At 34.4% G+C, this 25210-nt stretch overlaps 2 protein-coding genes and 1 pseudogene across 4 annotated transcripts; 2 read left to right on the top strand and 1 right to left on the bottom strand.

Moving 5' to 3' along the window:
- On the top strand, positions 625–1875 carry LOC18602873 (F-box protein CPR30). Its single transcript, XM_018119109.1, has 2 exons — positions 625–1330; positions 1427–1875. The coding sequence occupies exons 1-2, from the start codon at positions 625–627 to the stop codon at positions 1873–1875; spliced, it is 1155 nt and encodes a 384-aa protein (XP_017974598.1).
- LOC18602872 lies at positions 5586–7277 on the bottom strand (annotated as a pseudogene).
- Positions 18218–24762, top strand: LOC18602871 (mitogen-activated protein kinase 15). Of its 3 annotated transcripts, XM_007034511.2 has the most exons (11): positions 18222–18933; positions 19316–19368; positions 20038–20446; positions 20603–20730; positions 20839–20898; positions 21538–21687; positions 21804–21959; positions 22039–22250; positions 22955–23056; positions 23202–23362; positions 23987–24762. In XM_007034511.2, exons 2-11 carry the CDS (start codon positions 19345–19347, stop codon positions 24274–24276), a joined length of 1692 nt encoding a protein of 563 aa, XP_007034573.2. In that variant the 5' UTR covers positions 18222–18933; positions 19316–19344; the 3' UTR covers positions 24277–24762. The 3 variants fall into 3 exon arrangements, with proteins under 3 accessions (XP_017974885.1, XP_007034573.2, XP_007034572.1); XM_018119396.1 differs by lacking the exon at positions 19316–19368 and having other exon boundaries at positions 18218–18933; positions 23990–24762; XM_007034510.2 differs by lacking the exon at positions 19316–19368.

Below are 25210 nucleotides of genomic sequence, written 5' to 3'. Positions count from 1 at the left end.
ATTTAGACAAAAAACTTGCAAGCTGCCATTCAAACCAACTTAATCTTATGACAAAAACCTGCACCTCACGCTCTTGTAAACTCGTTCCTTGATGAGGATCGATCCTGCAACCATATTTCATTTACCTTTTATTTCCTTGCTGCATGTCGTCTGAGACCTGATGTTGTCTCCCATCTTCCATGGACTCCAACTACTTGTCTCTTATCTTCAGTGCACTTCAACTCAATTAATCTCTAGATGATCTCTTCTTTTTCTTTCTGAAGAGTCAAACCCAATTTTTATCCAACTCCCAAATCTCCTCTACTTCTATTCTTAACACACCGTTCTATTTGAATTTCAATCCTTATCATATTATTGCGTACAATTGTAAATATTAATTACATACTAATTATAAATTATTTCAAATGAAAAATGACAATTTAAGAATATAACAAGTAATAATATCTATTAAATTATAGACACGTCTCTTAAAAAGCTTTAGAATTATAAGAGAGTATTAATGAGAGAGATATATATGGCTAGATTGACGTCAATTTTAATCAAAATAAAAAAAAATTCTAATATTTAAGTAACACAACAAGGGTTAAGAAACCCTAGCCTCCCCATTTAGAAAAAACCAGAGCCATGGAAAGCACAATCACTTTGGTGCTTGAGATTGTTTATGATATACTTTTACGCCTACCTGCAAAGTCTCTACAGCGATTCAAGCTTGTATCCAAGCCATGGGGTTCTCTGATATCTGATCCTAACTTTGCTGAATCTCATCTCTGTCGAGTAAACACATCCCAAGACAATGTTAACCTGTTGCGGGTTGGGCAGATAAGAGCCGTGATGGGGCCTCGTCCACGTTTGTCACTCTATTCAATGGACTCCGATGGCTTGAATCGTGAAATTGTAAAGCTAGACTATCCCTTCGGCGATAATCTGCGCCATGCTCGAATCTTGGGTTCTTGTAATGGTTTGTTACTTATAGATACAGAAAGCTGTGCAGAGTACTTTTTGTGGAATCCATCAACCGGTAAGTACAAGACGATTCCTCCTCCTTTTATTCAGGAGGATGGTGAGTTTATTTCAGGACTTGCTTACGAGTCTACCTCTAGAAACTACAAAGGAATAATAGTTTCTCATTATGTCAGCGGACCATCATCTCCATCTCATGATAATTATGGCAATTATGAATCTTTATGCTACCGTGTTTATGATTATCAAAAAAATTCATGGACATCAAAGGATTTCTGTGAGTTTTCTTATCGGATACACACTAGTAGTACGGCTGTTATGGTTAATGGAGTTCCACATTGGTGTGTTTATCGTCGAAAATTAAATGAACGTAATGATCAAAACTATGCACAGCATCTCCGTTTATTTTATTTTCATGTAACTTATGTTATTATTTATTTTGATTTGAAAAATGAAAATTTTAAAGAAGTGGAGTTACCAATGTGGGCAACCCAGGAGATGAAATTCGATTTGGGAGTCTTGGGAGGATGTTTAAGTATGTCCCTTAATCCTCATGGAAGCTTTACTGAAGTATGGGCAATGAAAGAATATGGAATACCGGAATCTTGGACTAAATTGTTTGTCATTTCATCGTCCTTTGGTAAATTGAGGCCAGTATGTTTCCCAACGAACAACCGAAACAAAGTTCTACTGAAGGTAGGTGTAGAGAAGTTAGAGAAGTGGAAGAAGGAAGGTGTAGAGAAGTGGATAATCTTCGATCTTAAAGAAGAAATCACGGAGAGGATTTTGTTACTAAAAAATGGCAACTGGTTTGACACGTATTTAAGCGAATGTACTTATGTAGGTAGTCTAGTTTTTCCAGAAGAACACCAAACTAATCATGAGGAATTGGTTGATGAATTTTGTACTCTGTGATTAGATGAGTATTTTCCTTTTTCTATCCCAGTACTATGAATTGGTATCTATTAGCTTTTATAATCTAAGTACTTTATATATGTTTTGTTTCTCTTTTTTTTTTCTAGAGATTTTATTAGCAGCCATTACCAACATAACATGATTAAGTCTCTAGCCTGACAAAAAAAAACCTTTAGCTGGCATAAAGTATCTGGCTTGAGAAAAATGAGACTGTATAGATGCTATCAGACCCACCGCATAAAAAATATCGACGGCAGCCCTAAAAAAAATATGGGCTATTAACACAACCCTATACCTATTCAACAAAAAGCTAAGCTGCAACGAGCTAGGTACAACACTTACACCAGCACATTAGCCAGAAACCTTTTTACAACATACGTCATTCCCAAAAGCAAACTAAGCCTAAGACCACCTACAAGACCATAATGCTCTGAACAAAACAGGGCACTAGCAGCAAGGTAACAATGTGGCACCAAAAAATTCCTTCCTCATCAAGTGTTGAATAAGTCTTGAATTACACAACATTGTCCCATAGGAAGGCAGCAGCTTGGCTTCAGCAAAACAACCTGTCACATTCCCCTTAGAATGCCATCAGCAGTCGTCCCTCCCTGGTTCCACAGAGCATTTCACAGCTTCACATCAGAGACCTGCTATAATCATACAGCCCACCACCTGATCGTATAACAATAGTCAAGATGAACCAGAAACGTAGCCATAAAATAAAGCCTTGGGACTTCCGTACCACCACATGCCACAAACCTCATGTAAACCATCAAAGACTTCCCTCTGTAGCAAGTTCTCCCCCCTTTCTTGCCACTACCTCCTCTTCCACTTTTCTGTCCCATCTCCCCCATCAGAATGACCTACTCCTCGCAAAGTGGCAGTTCACAAAACACCCCTCTCTTTTCCATTCCCCCACTCTCCCGTTAGCTCCTCTCTTATCCCTACAAGAATTCCTCACTCAGATGGCTGCCCAAAGTAGCCTTCCCACCTATCACCTCTCTTTCGCATTCCTACTCCCTCACAGCCCTCATTCCCCTTCCTCCTCCGCTTCCTCCCTTTCTTTCTTCATATCTTCTGGCCTCCATTTAACTTCTTTGTTCTTATATACGAAATTCATGGAGAGAACATTAGAATAAAATCGAATGATGATCTGCCGCCATTTCCTTTTATCAATTTAATCATCCAATGTTGATGTGGCTGAAGTAAAGTTTATGTAGGTGAAATTACCAGAATGTATAACCCAAAATACTGTATTTTGGCGGAGAAATATTGTACTTGAGTTGGGGATTTTGAATGGACGCTTATGTTGATCTCATAGTCAGAAGGGAATTTCTTTCAAGTACGGCGGCCATGAAGGAGTATGGACGAAATTGTTTGTCATCCCATGTTTCTTCCAACAGTTAAAGGCCAGTGACGTACACAAAGGAAAAGGGTAGTTGTAACGGAGGCAGACCACGTAATCTTCAATCTGTAAAGATAATTCCATGAAAGCAATTAGCATCTCAAAACACAAGAGTTGGGATTTTACAGTGCCTACATTTCCATAAAAACAAAGGGAAAAAATGTGGCAGGTGAAAAAGAGCACTGCTTTCAATGGAGTGGCTTGTCAAGTGGTATTCTTTCTTTTTCATTGTTTTTCCATTAGTCTAATGAATATTCATTTTATCGCATGATGGTGTGTGTGTGTGTATATCAGTTCTCTGCTTTTTGGGGTGTCACTCTTTCGCAATCCTGATACCTTTTGCTTTTGTTTTGGAGGAACAGGAAAACTAACATGTTAAAAATTTAATTTTCTCAACTTTTACTTTTTATTTGGATTTAGATACAGAAGATTGGGTAGAGAATTATTTTAAAGGACTTATTTGGATCCCAAAGCTCACAAATTCAGAACTACCTTGGATGAAGGATTATGGAGTGGGAGAATCTTGGTTGAATTTATTTGTTATTATTTATTTATTTTTTGTCAACAATGGAGATGATGATGATTGTAGATACTAGATTTTGGTTCATACTGTTACTCTAAAAAAATTATGTTACAATATAATATTGTACAGAAAATAATCTGAACAAGTGAAGTGTTATTTCACGCAGAACAACTAGAATAAGTAAAACACTACTCCATATGGAACAACTAATACAAGTAAAACAACTACTTCAAATAAAATAACCACTTCACTTGGGTGACAGTGAAAGTAACTCGGAATAAGTGATAAGGTTCATGGGTTACTTTCATCTTGGGATGTTCCGGAGAGTTTGGCTTGCTGGTTCAGATATGGAGGTAGTTAAGAGGTTTTCTTCTTAACCTTTTCTTGAAGTACAAGTGTTTCACCCTCTTATTTTGTTCTCGTATATCTATTCACATACACATTCTTCTCTTGTACGTATTCTTGTATAGCTTCCTCCCCTGTACTTATTCATGTACAGTTTTTCTCTATCAGTTCCTACTCGAGAACAAGTCTCATTAAATATAATTACTTCAATAGTCACATAATAAATTTTTAACCATTACTCAATATTAACTTTCAATAACGGTTACCTAACATTAAATTTCTTCTTAATGGTGTCATTTATTACGTATATTAAAACCTTGTCTTGTAACCGTTACTTCTGACACTATATATAGACTTTTCACAATTAAAAAAAATGAAACTTTTCTCCTTCACTTTCAGATTTACCTAACTCTCACTCAAAGCTTTTCTCTCTAGCATATTCTCGTTAGAACACCTGTTCTTTTCTTATCCTCTTTCACCTGCCACAACATTTGATATGTTAGGAACTGCTCCAATCTTCCTCTTTGTCACTTTCAGTACATCCCTTACTTGTTTGCAGCGCTTCCTCCTCTTCTTATTACAAGAACTCCATTTATAATGATGATGCCAATTTGTAGCCATTTCCGCCAACGTCAAGTTACTTGTAGAATGGCTACTGCACTTAGCAGGACCAATTATCTAAACCCAGTTCTATTTTAAATTACCATCGTTTGATCTTCCCATACACAGGATGTGTAAGTAAAAAGGTTCTGATGAAATGATACCGTTATCTTTTTATTGACTTTGTTGGCATTCAGGTACAGACAGAACCGCATCAAGCCGAAGGTTTTTGGTCCTTCTCCTATCAGACAATTTCGCTTTCAGTTCGCAAAGACAGCTCTAAAAAATTATCATAACTAGATAAGTAAAGTTACAAATAAGTGGCACAAAGAGAAGTAATACAACATTCATTTCTATCATACCGTCCATCTAGCTAGCAACCTTTTTGTAGAAAATTTTAGCACCATACGAAAAGCATGTAAAGAATAAAATGAACTTTTGGAGTGCAATGTTGTTTAGATGTGTCGATCGGACTACATGTGTTTAACCACACAGAGAAATTCTTTTTAAACAAACTCTTATATAAACTATTAATTACTAGTATGTGTATATATATATATATATATATATATATTTGCAATTTGGTTAATTATTGGTTGCTTTTTTTGTTACATAGATTCTCATTTTACTTTAAAGTACTTGTATTTACATTTTAGATATTTTACAATTTATATGAATATGATGTTTTGATTTTCAAAATTAAAATAAAAAATTATCGAAAATATTAAGTATCTTGTGAAATACATTATAATATTGATAGTTTCCATTATAGTCTCAACTCCTTTATATAATATGGAGATTCAAAGACTTGGCAACAATTAATACATTTATGCATAATTAATCATAAACATCACCATTCTAATTTCCAGATCCTTAAACAAGTGGAATAGGGATAGCTCGTAAGGGTTCTGCTTTTTGTAATGAGATACCGAACTTTTCTTCCATGTTCATGACCCCTCCTTCGATCTTCCAATCAAAGTTGTTAATCAGGGAACCTAACATTAAATGCAACATTCTCATGGCCAAAGGCAATCCAGGACATATTCGTCGCCCTGCACCGAAAGGAATGAGCTCGAAATTCCTACCTTTGACATCAATCTCTAACCCCAAGAACCTTTCTGGTGTAAAGCATTCAGGGTTCTCCCAAACGTCTGGATCTCTGCCTATAGCCCAGGCATTGACTAGCACTTGTGAACCCTCTGGAATTCTAAAGCCATGGATTTCCACATCTGCTCCAGCTCTACGAGGAAGTAACAAAGGAAGTGGCGGGGAAGTGGCGGGTGCATCCGAACTGTTTCTTTGACGATTGCTTGTAAGTAAGGTAAACGTGCGATGTCTGATTCCTCAACTTGGTTTCCTTTCCCAATAGTTTTCTTTAACTCTACCTGCGCTTTTTGTAAAACCTGTGGGTTGTGGAGTAATTCTGCCATTGCCCACTCTAATGAAACTGATGTTGTGTCTGTTCCGGCAACAAACAAAACCTACATACATAATTTTCAACGGTCGAGTTAGTCTATAAATTTATAATTTCAACTAAAATGTCAAGAACTAAAACAAAGAAAATAGCAAAGGGGAAAACATTACTCCGAGTAAATGCGTGAGGTGTGTTTTATTGAGTTCCACGAGATTATCTTCAATGATGTCTAGTAGAGCGTCCAAAACATCATCGGAGGCAATTGACCCATGATCTTTTCTTAAATGCAACCGCTCATCGAACATTTTCTCAACAAGGTTAAGCAACTTTGTTAAATGAATTGACATCCTGCGCCGTACACCTTGTGGATCAATCTTTCTTAGCACAGGGAAGTAATCAGCTAGGTTTGTCTTCCCTCCCTCTTCCATGATACTGCACACAGTGTGCTTGAAAGCTTGTGCATCTTTCGAATTTGGATCGACTAAATCCTTAGAGAAAACAGTATCAGACAACAAATTGATCGAACTATTGAAAGCTGCTTGGCCTATGTTGATTGCTTCACCAGCACGGCAATGCTTGTGAACATAGGAAAGAAGCTCTTCTATCTTCTTGCGGCGCAGGTATTGGTTGGCGTCGAGTTTTTTATTACTGAAAAAATGTGAACTGCATACTTTGCGAAGGGTTCTCCAAAGCGGTGAAACAGGCATCCATGGCAACCCGACTTCGTCGTGTTGATTGACTCGGAGAGCGTCACCGATTGTTCGGTTGGAGAAGGTGAGATCATGGTTTTGTAAGACTTCTTTAGCCATGGCTGCTGAAGAAACAACTATTGTGGTTAAGCTGCCTAGTTTCAGACTCATTAAGGGGCCATGAGTCTTGGCAAGCTCAGCCAGGGACTTGTGGGGTTTGTCACCAAGATCCAACAAGTTTCCCAATATTGGAATCCGCCGTGGACCAGGTGGAAGCTGGCCGGAACTCGCTTTGCTTCCCCCTGTAATGGAACGGAGAGCTTGAACTAAGACCCAGGTCAAGAGTAGACATAGCGAGCAACTAATCAAGGAGTACTCCATTCCCCTTTTCCTGTATGCAACAAAGATCTCTGGTGAGCGCCTCGATTTATAGTAAAAATACTTCCATTCATATATACATCCAACTAATTAGAAATAGGCAAAGATTAATTAATTTCCTAAATTCAAAAATGGAAAAGGGACTTTGGCAGCAATATTAATAGGAGTCATTATCTGGGACCATCCAAGACAGTGGACAGAGGCTTTGGCAGCAACATTATTGCTCCTTCGTGGTCAAGTCCTGCAGTGGCGGAATCAAAATTTTTTATTTGAAAAGATGAAGATTCAAGAATATCAACATTTTGTGAAAAAAAAAATTCAATTCTCTTATTTCTCATGACAATTTATTTTCATAATTCAAAACTCTTTAAAATTATTTAAAAGAATTAATCTTAATAACTAATTACTATAATTATAAATAATTTAATAATAAAAACAATCTCAATTTTTAACAACAAACAAAAATTAACAAATATAATAACAAAAATCTTAATGGGAAGCAAAACGTTAAAAAAATTAAGTGCTATCAATAAACAATTCAATGGGAAGCAATTTCCTAAAATTAATCACAAAAATTAAATACAAATAAACAATTCAATGAAAAAGCAATCCCTAAATAAAAAACTTAATTGTTCACAAGAATTTAAGCAAAAAAAAAACAAATAATTTGTAGGAAAGCAATCAAGTAATCTCTAAATAAATAAGTAATAACTAACCTTAGGTACTTAATTAAATTCTTGTTTTGTTGTTTTCAACAAAAAATGGTTAAAGACAATAAATCCTAAAAAAAATCACTAAATAAAAACTATTAAATAAAGAAAAAGTTTAAAGTTGAAAATATTAAAAATAAAATAACTGTAAATAAACCAAACTTACTAATTATCATGACATGAAATGTAAGTTATTAACTAGAGTTTTTATGCATAGAAAATGCTCAAGCAAAAAAGCGTAAGAAAAAAATAACTTTTTGTATCTATTTGGTAGGAAGAAAAGATAACAAGAAGTGATGGTCGTGAGATTTTGGGAAGAGGGATTTGGATATAATTGTATTGCAATAGATTTTATTTTTAATCTTAAGTCTATTGAAATTAGCTGTTGACTAATTGTTATGGGGCATCTCATCAAATAAAAAATTATTATAGGGACAAAATTATAAAACTTTAAAAAATTAAAAATATATTAGAAAATTTTTTAAATTTTTATAGAGCCAAAATTAAAAATTTTCAAAGAAAATGAAAGAAAGTATAAAAATTTATGAAGCATGTGCAATGGAAAAGCAACGTGGTGGCTCATATGGTAGCAAAGTTTGCTACGGATATGCCAATAGATCAATCTATATAGAGGGATGTTTCTCTCATACTAAACCCAATTAGAGATTGTGTGATCACGGATGTCTTGTTGATCAATTAATTAAAGGGTGTGTGGACTTAATTTTGGTTATTTGTAATGCATGATTAACTTGAGTACTCTTTTTTGTTTACAATGATTTTTATCTCATTGAGTTTTTTTATGGTAAGATTTTTAATGAAACTCATCTTTCATGCTTTAAGCAATATTGTGGGTGATAATTGTAATATATTATGTAAAGTCGCTCACAGGGCATCGATATTGATGAAGTATAAAAAATTCATCTATCTTTAAAAAAAATAAAATGGTTATTATATAGTAATGAAAATCTGAGGTGGATTTCAGTCAAATCCAAACCTACAAACTTGGGAATGATTCCCAAATAATGAATTTGCATTAAGAAGTCCACCACAAAACCAAAACTCCGAGATGGAGCGCATAGGAAGTAGGCAAGTGGTCTATGAATTATGATGCTGTTGCTTTGCTTCGATTATTACATCTGAAAAAGGCAAAGAGCCACATTTGCACATGGAAAATATGTTTGGCATTTTACCTATCAAAATACTTAATTATTTGGGTGAATATGAGGTCGGTATGCACACATGTCGACTTGTAATTTTGTGGCTGCAATTCATGGCTACTTAAAATCCTTTCGTGATTCACGTGATAAGAAAACTAGAATGCATTATTTTTGTCCAAACTGGAATCCTTTGAAGACAATGATATCAATATACAACGTTGGTGGATACGAAATATTAAAAAGGAGCTTAGTGGAGAGAGCCGAATACCACATGGAGGCAGCTGAGCTACAAAAACGTATCCAGGATGGGGTGCAATGGAGGCTAAGCATTTCCTTAATCTCTTTTAGTAATGATAAGGAATATAGGAAAAAGAAAACAAATACAAGAAAGGCAAAAGAAAAGGAAAGGAAAGGAAGAGAGAAATACGAGCATGGAGCATTGGAATTTGAAAGCAAGCTTGAATTGGTATCTTACCATGATAGATCAGGACAAGGCACTAGGGGAGATATCTGCCGAAGCTGCTCTTCAGTCTTGAGAGCTGAATAGAAAAAGTTAGGATGAAAGAGGAAGAAGCCTTGTTGGTTGAATATCTAGGGTAATTTTCAGGACATGGATTTGCTTGCCTTCAGTTGACTTATAACAACCTCGACGGTCAACTGAAGTCAACATTAGTTAAAATAATCTTAGGATAAGGATTTACCGGCAATTGAGCAAGTCACATTAGATAATGGTTATTTTGAATTAATAAAAATTTAAGTCATTTACAATTGGTATATTTTTAATTAGATCATTTCGAATTTAAATTGTTGACTTCAAACTCAAATTAAGTAGAACACAAAAAGATGATTATTATTTTATTAACCTTAAAGAATAACAACCCTGAAACAATCAACCACACAGGCCGAGACACATCACCCACATAACAACCATATAAATTTTCCGTACAGATGAGGAAACAACAAGAAGGGTTCCCGTTCCTCACCCTCGGCGGCCACACCGTGGGCAACCACCAACAATATGTCACGTGGCATTCGAACTCCTTCCTTTGCAAGCGGATCAGCTTCCTCGTTTGTCTCAATAATTAAAGCGTGTGTTGGACCACACCTTGATTTTGCGAACTTATTCACTTAACAGAGGGCAACTTGCATGGCGTGCATTTTAACATTTCGTACCCATTAATGTTGTATATTGATATCATTATCTTCAAAGGATTCCAGTTTGTACAAAAATAATGCATTCTAGTTTTCTTATCAAGTGAATCACAAAAGGCTTTTAAGTACTAAGAAAATTAAAATCAAAAAGCTTTTAAGAGTTCCAGTTTGTACAAAAATAATGCATTCTAGTTTTCTTATCACGTTGTATATTGATATCAATATCTTCAAAGGATTCCAGTTTGTACAAATATATATTCACTTCACTTGATCTTTGTTACTACTTGATCATGAAATTCGTTAGCTTTTGATCACGAACTTCAATGCAGCTAGATATCTTCACTTCAAAAGTCTTCTATTGTATTGATCTCTAAAATGTTCTAAATTTTCGAATACTTCCGAATAAATGTAAACGGCTTGGAAGAGCTCTTATTTATAATGTTAGGTGAGAGACTTTGATGAAAATGTACCCTTTTTAAATTATCTTTAAGTTATTTTAATTTAATTAGAGATAAATTATTATAACTTATTGAAATTCTTTTGATTAGCTGTACTTTGAGTCTTTAAATTTTGATTGGTAGAAGTTAAGTATTATCTCTAAATTATATTAATTTATTTTTAAAAAATTACATAATTAAATTCGATTTTTATCTCTAAATTAATATAATTATTATAGATAAATTAAATGATCAATAATTAAATTTTGATTGGTCAAAAATGTGAATATTATCTTTAAATTACCTTGATTTATTTAGAGACAAATTGGATGATCAATAACTAAATTTTGATTGGTCAAAAATATGAATATTATCTCTAAATTATCCTTATTAATTAGAGACAAATTGGATGACCAATAGTTAAATTTTGATTGCTCCAATTTAAATATTATTTTCAAATTATCTCAAGGGATTAACATATGACATATTGGTGAATTGGTGCAACTATGTATCTTTGAAATGATCCAACTAATAAATTAATTATTTTATAATTAATTACATAGTTATGACATTATCAAGTCCACATGGCGGCACATAATTAGATCATAATTGTTCTCCTTTTACATGTTGATCCAGAGACTGATTTTCACTGTCTATGCAATTGTCAGTATGCTCAAGCAATGTGGTTGGCTTCGAGATGGGGATTTAGAGATGTTGGAATTTAGTTTCAGACTTTATTTCAATGGATTTGTTTCCTATGTGATCAAATCGGTTAAGAGAATATAGAAGTAATTCTTTATGTTTTATAGGCAATATGGAAAGCTTGAAACTTGTTGATCCTCAAGGACAAAAAGAGGGAACCAGGCAAGTCATGAATATGGACTTGACCATGTGCTGGCAATATAGGGAGGCCAATTGTTTTACCCATAGTATGCAACATATAAATGCTAAGTTGTGGACACCTTGGATTAGATCGAATGGCCTAAAGTTGAACTCAGATGCTGCTTTATTTGTAAGGGATGGTGAAGTCATAATGGCTGCAATTTTATGGTTAGAAACTGGCTGCCATTTTATGGTTAGAAACTCTACTAGAGGCGTGGTACTCATGAGTGCAAAAAGAATGATACACAACTCTTGTGTTTATGATGCGGAATTTAAGGCTGTTACATGAGTGGTGATGATATGTCTAGAAAGTAATATTATGCTTGATGAGATAGAAGTCGACAACCTCATGGTGGCTAGATGGATTTCAACTAAAAATTTTAAAAAGGCTTTAGATTTATTAGTAGAGGATTGTGATTTTTTTCAAAAGGGATGGCAACACAAATTGTTAAGCATGTGCATAGGAAAATCAACATGGTGGCTCATATGGTAGCAAGGTTTGCTACGGATATGCCAATAGATCAGTCTATATGGAGGGATGTTTCTCTCATACCAAATCCAATTAGGGATTGTGTGATCAAATATGCCTTTTTGATCAATTAATTAAAAAGTGTGTGGACTTAGATTTGGTTATTTGTAATGCATGATTAACTTGAGTATTCTTTTTTCCTTACCATAATTTTTATCTCATTGGGTTTTTTCATGATAAAATTTTTAATGAAGTTCATCTTTCATACTTTAAGCAATATTGCGGATAGTAATTACAATATATTATGTAAAATCGCTGACAGGGCATTGATATTGATGAACTAAAAAAATATTCATCTTTCTTTTAAAAAAATAAAATGTTTATTATATAGTAATGAAAATCTGTGGTGGATTTCAGTCAAATCCAAACTTAACGACTTAGGAACGATTCCAAAATAATCAATTTGCATTTAGAAGTCCATCACAAACCAAAACTCCCAGATGGAGCGCATAGGAATTACGCAAGTGGTCCATGAATTATGATGCTGTTGCTTTGCTTTGCTTCAATTATTAACATATGAAAAAGGCAAAGCCACATTTGCACATGGAAAATATGTTTGGAATTTTACCTATCAAAATACTTAATTATTTTGGTGAATATGAGGTCGGTATGCACACATGTCGACTTGTAATTTGTTGGCTCCAATCCATCGCTAATTTTCTCTTCTTTTTTTTCCCATATTTCTTAAATAAAACAAATTAATTGATGGCAAATAGTCGGCATATCGCTGTAAAAAAAAAAATTAAGACGGGATGGGCCGTGCCAATCGAAGTTGGCACGGCATGGCCCATGAGGACAGCCCGCAACAATCATCAAGGCCGCTAACTCATTGAACTTTCCCTTCGTTCAATTTGCATGGTGAATAGTGCTAGATTTCCTCCTCGGCTCCCACCCGTGGCCGTAATCCAATGCATGAAACAAAGCCAGGCACACGTATAAACATAATAACAAAGTCAAATATATTCTCACAAAATAAAATAAAAGCCCCGTGATTGGTGTACATCCAAATTTTCACACTATATAACTCTAAATTAATGGCAGAGCAGAGCTCACTTTCATAAGGCAACTTTTGCTTATCTTTTTTCGTGATTGTGATGTGATATTTTAATTTCTTTGTTGACCATGTATGATCATGAAATTATCATACCATGTTCCTTGTCGTTATCAATTAAGGCCTAATTCTCGCTATTCAGTCTCGGGCCAATTATTTAGAGGAAAAAAAAAAGGAGGGGGTGGGCTGCGAATGTGAAGGAGCCCTTACCGTAGGATTCTGGTTTGCTTTGACGTTTTAACAAAGTTGAAATGAAATGGATGAGGCGAGTATGATTTGCTTTTGCTCCTTATGTTTGTCTCTAAAAAGATTATTGAATCAATATTTGACCACGTCCCATTAATTGTTTATCATAAAAGGACCCAAAAATCTCCTCTAGCCTCTATCCGTATGCCACAAGACAAAATGATTAATACGATTTCTCTATCACAACAGTCTATTCTCATATCACCTTTGAGTAAACTTCAAACTTATTTGATACCTTAAAGTGATAACAAATATAGTAGTCTTTGATATTCCAAATACAAGGAAAATTAGCAATCATATTCATATCTGACACTTACTCTTGAATTTGTTTAATATATGACAATAAACACAGAAAAAAATTAGATTCTCAAAATATCAGGTAAAAGGAGAGAGAGAGAGATATATATATATATATATATATATTATTATTTATCATATTCCTCCTTTTTGTGAATTGACCATTGGTGGAATTTGGGAGAGTGGGGGTGGAGGAGTGGACTCACCACTAGGGGTGGAGGAGTGATTGGGCATATTCCTGTAATTTGGGAGCAGTTAAAGATAAGGTCCTGAATGTTGGGATGCGACTTGGAATAAATCCAAAACAGAATTATTGTATCCTTGACTAATAATTTAGCTGGACTTGAACTACTGTAAAGAGTAATTTGGTTCAGGAAAAAAGCAGAACATAGTATAATAAAACCATGTTTCTCTACTGAAAGATTTTCATTCAATAATTGAAGGAAGATTTAAAGAAGAACAAGTAGTGGGAGAGAGCTGTGAACTCACTTGAAAGCAAAGACTGGTGAGTGAGTGGTGTCTTCTGAAAAGGAAAAGGATTTTCTTCATGATTATTCCCCCCAACAACACAAGATCAATTGATTTCGATGGTGAATGGTGAAGTAAAATAATTGAAATTTGTAACCAAATCCCATCCACTTACCACTTGAGTTAACCCCAAGTAAAGCTTTTGAACAGCACAGGAAAGTTTAATATCGATCTCCTATTTGGTAAAAAAAGAAGAAGAAAGAGGCTTTAACTTAGAAAACCACTCTACTCCAAAATTGCAAATGCATGATTCAACATTATGCAAATGTTAGAATAATGCTTTCGAGGAAAACTGCGAAGAAAAGCTGCTACTGGTTGGTGAAGATTGGAGCATCTTTCTTTTGGAGATGGATGTAGTCCTTGCAATCATTTTATTCTTTTGGGTACATAATCTCTTTGGAATCTTTCAGGGATGATATGCAGAGCTTTTGGGATAAATTCATATCTTGTGTAAGCCTCTATTAGCTATTGTAAATCTCATTTTTTCTCTATTCTCTTTAGTCTTGTTAGGATAATTTGAGACGAAGAAAATAGAAAAATTTTTGTTTAAATATCTTTTTGGATGATCTTTTATCTTAGTGTATCATCTGTATTGAGGTAGGGCGGTCGGTTTTGTGTGTGTTTACATCTATCAAAAAATTTGTCTAATGACTTTTTTTAAATCTATCATATCATTTTAATTATAAATAAAGTTTAATTTAATGATTTCTATCTCTATTTAAATTTCGAAGTTTGAATTTTTGTTCTCTTATATTCTTTTTCTTCTCAAATGGGAGAATAAACAAAAACCTTAGTTACAAATTTTGATCTTTCGATAAAGGCTTTAGTGTTTGGTTCAATCCAAAATAGCAAAATGACTATAACATTGAACTTCACTCTAGATACATTACATTGAAGTTCACTCAAGGTATTATAAATATACATTATGTTCATATTGAATTAATTTGAAAAGAATTAAGGTTATTAATTGCTATCTTATGTTATCTTGATGTATGAAAGGAATATTATTGTAAAAAATTATCTAATAAGAAAGTATCTGATAGTATTAAATTAGATGTGACACTAACTCATATATGTATGGATCTTGTGCAAAGTGTCCAAGCGACACAAACTTTCTTGTACTTGTCCGATAGTCACAGGCCCCCGTAGGGGGGGGGCGGGGAGATGGAGCATGTGTTGGCGGGTGGCGAACACGCTCGGTCACCGATTCAACGTACTGCAGCTGGCTGTCACTCTTGGGTCCCACACACGTAGCGCAACATCAAGGGGAAAGCGCGTGGGCTTGGCCACCTGTCGAATTTTTTTAAGTCTGTGGTGCTATATACTGGCCTTTTCTTTTTCTTTTTCTGGCTAGGTGTTTTTTATCTATTTCTGAATCACTTTGCATTTTTCTACTTTTTTTTCTTTCTCTTGCCCTTGTTTTAAAAAATAATTACAACTAATGCCATTTTATTAAACATTATTTTTTCTTATTTTTTAGATATTTGTACTATTTGTTTTTTTTTAACAAATCAAGGTTATACATTTATTATTTCATAATAAAAAATGTTTTTAAAAAGAAAGGTTATATACTTAACCCAATATTCAGAAACTATACCGCTTTGGAATATCATAAATTTATTTTTAAATGTAAATTTCGTAACATAAAATAAAATATTTATATTTAATATATGATCAATGTATAAATCTTATATGCTTATATCGAATCATATGCTATTACTACAATAATGAACAAACTAAAACAATGTTTCAAAAACCCTTTTAAAATATATGCATAGCTTAATTTTAATATTTTATCGGAAAAAAATTTTACTAGGAAATAGAAACAAACGAAACCCTTAACGAAGATTATTATTACATTTATGCATGTTGAGTTCGATTTTAAAAAAATAAAAATTTGTTATTATTTATTATATAGTTGTTTCTAATAATTATTTATTGAGCACCATCTGTTTGGCTGTAAGGAAAATTGCAAACTAACATCACAGTTCACCAATATACATTAATTAAATATGTTTTTATTATGTGGTATGTCTTATATTAAAAAATATATATGTTCATCATTTATGTATGCATGGTGCTCAAATATTCATAGACCTTTCTAAAGCATGTACCAAAGTTGTAACTCATGACATATAAATCATAGAATAAGATAACTTGCCCACCTCTTAGAAGTTACTAAGCTGTTAGTTTGTTCATGTTCTACCAAAATTAAACCTTAATATTTTACAAAATTAATTGCCTTTATATAACTAATATCTCTAATAGAAATGGATATGGGGATGAAGGCAGTGTAAAGAGATTGGAAAAAGTTGACTTTAGGCTAATTCATTAATGGCAGGCTTTATGACATTAGAACATAGGACAATCATTGCATCATGCCACATAATATTAACTTGGGGACAGTATATTGGGCTACCTATAGCAACATTACAATTTGAATCAAAAGATTCCACTCATTCAAAAGCCCCATGTGATGCACATGCAACCATGGAATCCCATTGAATTTTGGATGTGGCCTTTCTTGTTCTTGGTACATTGTTTTTAAGATTATAAAAATTCATCGCTTTGCATTTGTCATGCTAATAATCCTTATTCTAATTGTAATGTGATTCCTGAAATTAATTTATAAACTTACGCAGTATCAATGGTTCGCAATCTGTTAAAATTTTGAATTACTGTAAATAATCAAATTCGATTTTTTTTTTCAACAATTGTATCTTATTAAAATTAAATAAAATTCATAATATGAAAGAGAGCTGTCTCCTTTCACATCGTACGAAAGAAAATCAAATAATAAAAAGAAATGTAAAGAATTGGGTTAATTTCCTCGGACCAATGAAATAAATTTTGTTGGGATCATGAGAGGCGTTGAGCTGTAGGCATCATGTCATGCAATTGGGTGGGCAAAACATAGCACGTGGTCTAACTTAGAGACTGGGCTTAGCATGGCAATTACAATAACAATCCAATAAGGAAAAAGGTGTATTAATCGTGGCACTAGCTCATGGTTTTTGGCATGGAAATCAGTAACCACAATGACAATAAAAATACAAAAGACAATATCAGTCCAATAAGCAAAACTTGGTTTAATTCTCCTTATATCAAATCATGGTTTATTGGTTTTTAATTTACTTACTAAGAGTGTGTTTGATAAACAATTAAATGCTACTTTGGTATAATTTTAGAAAAATTTTATCATTTAATTACATCAACTTTATATTCTTTCAGTTTAACATTATTACGCAAAAGACTTAAAAAAATTTCAACGAAAACTTTATTTAGTATTTAATTTTCAGTAAAATACCAACGAGTTTTATAGGAACAATTAAATTTTTCAACATTGAAAATTTAATATTTAATTTTTTTATTTATCAAACAATACCTAAATCATTTATTTTATCATTGATAAAGTTATCGGTCCATGTAATAAACAAGAAATTATGAAGTAATTAAAGAAGAAAAGAGAGAATGTTAGAGCTGAATTTTCTTTTAATGGTATAAACCCTAAATATGAAGTCCTCCTAAGTTGCTTTCCCTATACAATCAATCCAAATTAGGGTGAAAAAGGGGAATGTTTGGGACTTTTACTAATCAATTTTTAGTTACTTAAAGTATGAGAATTTAGTTAATGCAAGATTGCCCATACCCATTTTATGCCCCATTGAACTATTTTTCAGCTTTATCATTACCCCCCAACTAATCAGACTGTTAACTATTTAACAAATTACTTAATTCTTTTGGGTGAAAAGATTAAGTAAAAAATCAGTCAATATTCACTAAAGTGTAACATACTAATTACAGAGAAAGAACATTAATTATTATCCCAACAAAATATGGAATATGGCCCAAGTTGAGTGGCAAAAATGTCATTTCAATATAAAAATGATTATGTTATCCTTTTCAATCCCACTTTAAATTGCTTTAATTATTAATTTTGAAATTAAATAATTCCATTTGGGCCCTTCTCTTTCTCACACACAAAAAGCCTCCAACTTGAAGCACACCGCTCTTTGATTTCCATTTGCTCTTCCGTCCCTTTTGTTCTGCTTTCACTTGAAGATCCAAAAGCATTTCCACAAACCCAAGACGCCTTTTTATTCCACTCTACAAAATAAACAAGAAAAACCCAATCTTTACCTACCTTCTCTAAGCATAATAATTTAATGTTTCCCTGTTTTTATAGTGTTAATCGCCTTATTTAGATTCTCCAAGAGACTCTCATTTTCCAGCTCAATTTTTTTAGGCTCATCCGCCAAAATCTTTAGGCCTTATTGTATTTATTGCTATCGAGAAAAGAATCAAAATTTCTGTTTTTCAATTTCTTTTTTCTATGTTATTATCAAAAAGTTGTTAACCTTAGCCTCAAAACTTGAACTAACTAGCATTGGCTTTAGCTTTTGAACTTAAACTTTTGATTTCAAACCACTTTCTTTGGGATTTCTAATAAGGCTGTTTTGGTTGTTGATCTTGATATTTTGGTGAAAGTGTTTCCTTTTTTGAACAGTTTTGTAGTCTGGGTAATTCTATTTTTGTGGGAATTTGGTCTTTGGCATTACTGAATTTTTTTTTTCTGTGATCTTTTTATTTGGGTTTTAAGTGCAAAGTCAAATTCGTTTCTCCTTTTACTTTCGTCGCTTCCTGTTAGATGCTCTTGCCACTTGTTTTCTTTCCAAGGTTTTTATGCTAAGATGCAGCCTGATCAGAGAAGAAAGGTAACTTTTTAAGTTTTTATATTTACTTGTATGAATATAAGTTTATTTAAGATCTAAACAAGTGAGATATGATTTTGTTTTTGAATAGTATCCTGTTTTATGTTAATTGGAATCAAGTATATCTGGCTTGCTGGATAATTAGTCAATGAATCTGTTATGATCCTTATAGTTTCTCTACATTAAGTTGTGTTGATTGTTGTTTCCATCGTCGGTGTAGCTCTGTATTTGGATGGGAAAGAACAGCTTGTCATGTTTCTTGTCTCATCTTCAAAGCCACACGTTTCTGTCCGAAGTTTGCTGGTTTATGGGATGTCCCACTAGAGCAATGCCGTTTTGTAAACTGATAGTCGCTTGTCTTTCTGTTTTATTTTGGATGTTATAGGTAGCTTAGGAGTGCTGTTATTGTTGTTGATGTTGGAGGCACCACTTATGGTGGTAGGTTACTTTGTTTAGTGCTCTGGATGCTGACTACCAAAAGTTATATATTTTAGTTTCATTTTATTTATCTGTGTATTTGCTTCTGGTTATCTAAGTTCTTGAAGTTGCCTCGGTGTAGAAACAAAATTTCTTGTAAGCGAATAATTTTTATGTACCTTGCAATAAACCATCATGTCCATATTGTGCTTGATTCAGTTCTATTGTTTTTGCATTAATTTCTGCTGCTCTCTGCCTGACTGTGTCAATTTTACTTTATCTAGGGAAATCTTCTGACATTAATTTTCCTTGTTTTTGTTTTGGACTTTTGATTTATTCATTGTGTTTGGTATATGGCATAGAGGAAGTAATTGCAACATACCTTTATCTAATCCACTTGGGATAAAGTTACGCACGTTTTAAGAGAGATGACACTTAGTGTTTTTGTGCCCCAAATTGAGTATCATATGGCCTTAATTGATTTCCAAAGGTCTAGGTGTGTGGAATTATTAATTATACTCTCATTCTCAATTAAGTTGGTAGTCATGTTTATCAGTTGTAGTCCCGCTGGGTTGGCATACACACTGTTGAACCTTCATTTTTTGTATTTTATGTGAAACCTGTTATTTATAAGATGTAAACCTTGGTTGTAATGTTGACAATACAGTCTGCTTTACCTTTGCAATGCAGTCAGCTGTGGATGTAGATTTTTTCACCGAATATGGTGAGGGGAGCAGGTACAGAATAGAGGAAGTAATTGGTAAAGGAAGCTATGGTGTTGTTTGTTCTGCATATGACACACATACTGGAGAAAAGGTTGCAATTAAGAAAATCAATGATATCTTTGAACATGTATCTGATGCCACCCGGATCCTCCGAGAGATTAAACTTCTCAGGCTCCTACGTCATCCAGACATTGTTGAGATCAAGCACATCTTGTTGCCTCCTTCAAGAAGGGAATTTAAAGATATATATGTAGTATTTGAACTTATGGAATCTGATTTACACCAGGTTATCAAAGCAAATGATGATTTGACCCCAGAACACTACCAGTTTTTTCTTTATCAGCTTCTTCGAGGCCTCAAATACATTCACACAGGTTATTCTCTTGTAATAGTGTCAACTATAGAATGTGACTTAATCCACTTGTTTGAACATAGATAACATTTTGAAAGTTATTCGTATTGATGCAATTTCAAGTTCTTGTTGATTGTTCCATTTCTGATGGTTCTTTTTTTTTTTTAACATTTTTTAGCAAATGTTTTTCACCGGGATCTGAAGCCCAAAAATATCTTAGCCAATGCTGACTGCAAACTGAAGATCTGTGACTTTGGTCTTGCAAGAGTAGCTTTTAATGATACGCCCACTGCCATATTCTGGACGGTAAGTTTTCTCTACATGATGCTTCAGTCAGGAAATAATTTATTTATAGCTTGCAGAAGTTTGTTTCTTGGTTCATAATTGAATATTTTTCGCTGCTTCCTTTCTCAGGACTACGTTGCAACAAGATGGTATAGGGCTCCTGAATTGTGTGGATCCTTTTTCTCAAAGGTGCAAAAATTATTAGTGCATTTATTTGATTGAAAGTAGCTTACTCTTTTCTCTTTTATCACGATTCTTTTTCTGGTTGTTTGATGTGAGATTTTTTTTTTTCAATTTGTTAAATGGGAGTTCACTTCCTTCCCCTCTTAGTATTGTTGCCACATTGAGATAGGTTTTTGGCACCTCTTGTTTGTAAGATGAACAGTTCTCTGATCAATAGCTCATGCAGCCTGGCAGGAAAGCACTTTTGGATATCTCTAAGATATGCATATCTCACCATATTCTGTTGACTTTGTAAAGGAACTTCAGCCAAAGACACAAAATGTAGTCCTTGCTATAGTAATTACTTTCCAGTGAATACATAAGGGTGTGTTTGTGTGTGTCTGTCTGTTTCCCATGAAAGCACAATTTGGCAGTCTGACTACTCACTTTAGCTGAAGACATGGTTTTAAAATTATTTATGCAACGAACAGTAGTTGGCCTGCAGCTGATGCTTCAACCGTACGGATATTTTCCTCTTATTTTATTTCTCTAGTTGCACATTTCAAGTGTCTGTTACCAGTAAACAGCATCTTACTCTGTTTAAAGGTGTTCACAAACTTGTATGCTTATGTTCATTTTTAATTTTACTGTTCTTTCTATATTCAGTATACCCCAGCAATAGATATATGGAGCATTGGGTGCATCTTTGCAGAACTTTTAACTGGGAAACCTCTTTTTCCTGGAAAAAATGTTGTCCATCAATTGGATCTGATGACTGATCTTTTGGGAACACCCTCTGCTGAAGCCATTGCTAGGGTATGTTTGCTGTTATGCACTTGTTGCCTCCATTTGGATTTGTTTATAGTGTTTATTTTAAGTCAGCCATTGAGAATCGGTTGTTCTTTGCTAAAATGTGGATATCATATGAGCAGGTACGCAATGAGAAAGCTCGGAGATACTTGAGCAGCATGCGAAAGAAAAAGCCCATTCCATTCTCTCATAAGTTCCCTAATGCAGATCCTCTTGCACTTCGTTTGTTGGAAAGAATGCTTGCGTTTGAACCCAAGGATCGACCTACTGCTGAAGAGGTTTGTTTGTGACTTTTCATCTGCGTTTTTACAATGCATAGTCTCCTTCTAACATGGATATCTTTTTGTTTGCTGTCAGGCCCTTGCTGATCCATATTTTAAGGGCTTGGCCAAAGTTGAAAGAGAGCCTTCTGCTCAACCAGTTACCAAGATGGAATTTGAGTTTGAGAGACGTAGGATTACGAAGGAAGATGTAAGGGAGCTCATATACCGTGAAATTCTTGAGTACCATCCTAAAATGTTGAAAGAGTATTTGGAAGGATCAGAGCCAACTGGCTTCATGTATCCAAGGTATTGTTTTAAATTATTTTTCTGACATTTTAACTATATGTCATCATATCAAACCATAATTCAATTTTGAGTTCCGTCCTTGATTTTTTTTCCAACCAGCCTTTATTTATTGGTTCTGCTATGAATGCTGTCTTTCCTGTGTCCTTTAGTGTTGAGAGGATTTTTTTTCCTTGATATTAGTTGTCTTCAAAAGAGAACTTTAGCCATTACATGTATGGAAATGAATACGAAACATTCATTACTGGTTGCTGATTCAATTCATTCCGATGAAGCTGTAAGTGTGTGCTATTTAAATCTGTAATCAATGGACTTCTGCCTGGGGCTTTTGGTGCTCATCTATAGTTTGTTGCTTTTCTTCCAAATTTTACTCTAAGCATTATATGTGCGAAATGAATACAAAACCTCCATTAATGGTAGTTGATTCCACTCATTTGGATGAAGCTGTAAGTATGCCATCCATGTTATGGAATCAATAGACTTCCTGCCTTTGCAATAACTACTTATGTAAATATTGCTGTACATTTGGCTGTTTGAATGCTAGAAATCGGAGTTAATTGAATTCAGAGACTTTGTGCTGTGTTGATTTAATGAACCTAGCTCCAAAATGTTGCCTCAAGATTTCTCAGACCTCTTATTCTGTTTGAGTTGCCAGTCTGAAAGCTCCTAACTTAGAGGCTGTTATTCATGTGTATTTCTTAATGCAGTGCTGTTGACCATTTCAAGAAGCAGTTTGCTTTCCTTGAGGAGCATTATGGAAATGGTACAACTGCAGCTCCTCTTGAGAGACAGCATGCATCTTTGCCAAGGTACTTTTATTATCAACATTTATATGGCATGCTGCTTGCCAAATCCTGGGTTGTCTCCCAGGTATCGAAATTATACACTTTCACCATTATGCCATCTTGTCTATATTTTTACTGACTAGTACCCTGATGAAATATGTGCATGCAGGCCATGTGTATTATATTCTGATAATTCAGTACAAAATTCAACAGATGTAACGGATAACTTATCTAAATGTTCTATCAAGGAGACTGAGAAACCCCATACAGAGAGGAGCTGTGGGATCCCCATGTCAAGGCTTCCTCTTCAAGTTCCTCAAAGCATTCAAGGTATGAATGTTTTTCTCAAATAGATACAGATTGGTGATATCATTCCCCAAATCATTTTCAGCAGGCTGTTTATATATGTCTTTTTCTCTAAGTTTGTATCCCCCGCTCCTCAATATTTATTGCTATGCTTGTGTCTCACTGATATTGGTAAATGATTACAAGCACCGTCTTGCTTCTCATTTAGAGGCCATCTTATCTTTATTTCATCTAAATCTCTGGGTAGATATACTTACCGGATTAACTTTTCAATGCAACTTAGCAAAATAGTAAGAATGAATTATTTGATTTTCAACATGTGCATGTAGTGTGGTCAAAACCATAATGTGTTTAGACTTTGATGTTACGAGTGTAATTTATTTGTCTGGCAAGTTAGAGGGTGGCTTATTTCTTTGAGATCCACAAAACCAGGGGTTATGAGCATGTCGTATTTAACTGTTTATTATGCAAGTACAAGTACATGCTTAAAATGACAGGAAGAAAGTAATATCCTACAGGAGCAGCTGCCATGGACTTCTATGTTTGTAATATATTAATTGCTCATCTCGCTACTGGACTATCTCTCAATAACTGCATATGCTCTTAGTTGTACTATTGTACGCTAACAACTTATCATAATGAATGCAGCAGGAGCTGCCAGGCCTGGGAAAGTAGTTGGATCAGTATTGCGTTACAACAATTGTGGGGCAGCAGCAGTGGCTGAGACTCTTGAACCGCGAAGAACGGTCCGAAATCCAACTGTTCCAACTCAATACACTGCCACAAACTGTTCATATCCCCGAAGAAATCCAGTGTGTAAAAATGATAGGGGAGAAGATGAAGTAGTTGAAGGCTCAAATGGGTTGCAGCCAAAGCCCCAGTACATGGCTAGGAAAGTTGCTGCTGCTCAAGGTGGATCCGGAAGTCAGTGGTATTGACCTAATATCAACTGCCAAAGGCTAACTTAATGGCGGTGAGAGTTTAATCTTGCATTGGTCTTCCCACAACTAGGAGTCATGGGTGAAGCTATATTATCCGTGCTCCAGCAGGGCTGGTTAAAGAAGACCAGACAATCTACAAGTTTAGCTATGAGTTGTAATTTATACCACTAATTTGAAAGAATAGATTAAATGGTGCCTACTATCCTTCACCTCATGGTTTTGTGGTCCAGATCAATGACAAGCTATAAGATACGTGAAGTCAGAGAATCGAGGAAAGGATAGTGGAGTTAGTTCTGCTTATGTTCTCATTCTTTATTAAGTTGAGGTAATACCCTTTCCCCCCCAACTTGGGCCTCAACTCTATGATGATTTCCTTCTTGTATCCTTTCACTCACCTTTTTGTATCTGAAAGAAGGGCTGTTATTTATATCTTTAACTTGAACATGCATTTTGATTAAGAAAATAAGTTGATTGATCTCTAAACTTTGGTCTTGAAGCAGAAGCATGTAAGGCTCCTGTATGTATTACTAATCTTATTTCGCTGTTACTAGTATTTTCTGAGGAGAAATCCTGCAACCTGATGTGTTACAAATTAAGCAGTGCCCGTCACTTAGCTGCTTGTGTTATTGTCACAAATTTCCATGGTTATGCACTTTGGATGACAAACAAATACAGAAAAGCTTACTTATGTCAAAAGAAGTTATTAATGTGTAATTTTGGCTTAACGTACCTTATGCCGAAGAAATGTAGCTCAACGTACATGAGAAAGACCTGAGGCTTTAACGCTTCATTTGGTGAGAGGGAAAGAATTGAAGGGAGTGGGCTACGTGAAAAAAGTGGAGGAGAAACTGCCAGCAAGGCTTTGCTCTTTCCTTAAGCCAGAAGTAAAAGTTGAACATGTTCAGATCGTTTTCTTTAACTGTATTGGATG

Source organism: Theobroma cacao, chromosome 4 (genome assembly GCF_000208745.1).
Source record: "Theobroma cacao cultivar B97-61/B2 chromosome 4, Criollo_cocoa_genome_V2, whole genome shotgun sequence".
Lineage (NCBI taxonomy): Eukaryota > Viridiplantae > Streptophyta > Magnoliopsida > Malvales > Malvaceae > Theobroma > Theobroma cacao.
The sequence above is the reverse complement of the archived record's forward strand: the minus strand, read 5'-3'. Positions and strand labels throughout refer to the sequence as shown.

Excerpts from the sequence above, each read along its gene's own strand:
- LOC18602871 (XM_007034510.2), top strand. The coding sequence starts at position 18,910 with ATGCAGCCTGATCAGAGAAGAAAG. Across the intron at positions 20,899-21,537 it reads GTGGATCCTTTTTCTCAAAG|TATACCCCAGCAATAGATAT; the intron begins GTGCAAAAATTA and ends TTCTATATTCAG. Across the intron at positions 23,363-23,986 it reads AGTTCCTCAAAGCATTCAAG|CAGGAGCTGCCAGGCCTGGG; the intron begins GTATGAATGTTT and ends TAATGAATGCAG.
- LOC18602873 (XM_018119109.1), top strand. The coding sequence starts at position 625 with ATGGAAAGCACAATCACTTTGGTGCTTGAGATTGTTTATGATATACTT. Across the intron at positions 1,331-1,426 it reads TCGTCGAAAATTAAATGAAC|AAGTGGAGTTACCAATGTGG; the intron begins GTAATGATCAAA and ends AAAATTTTAAAG.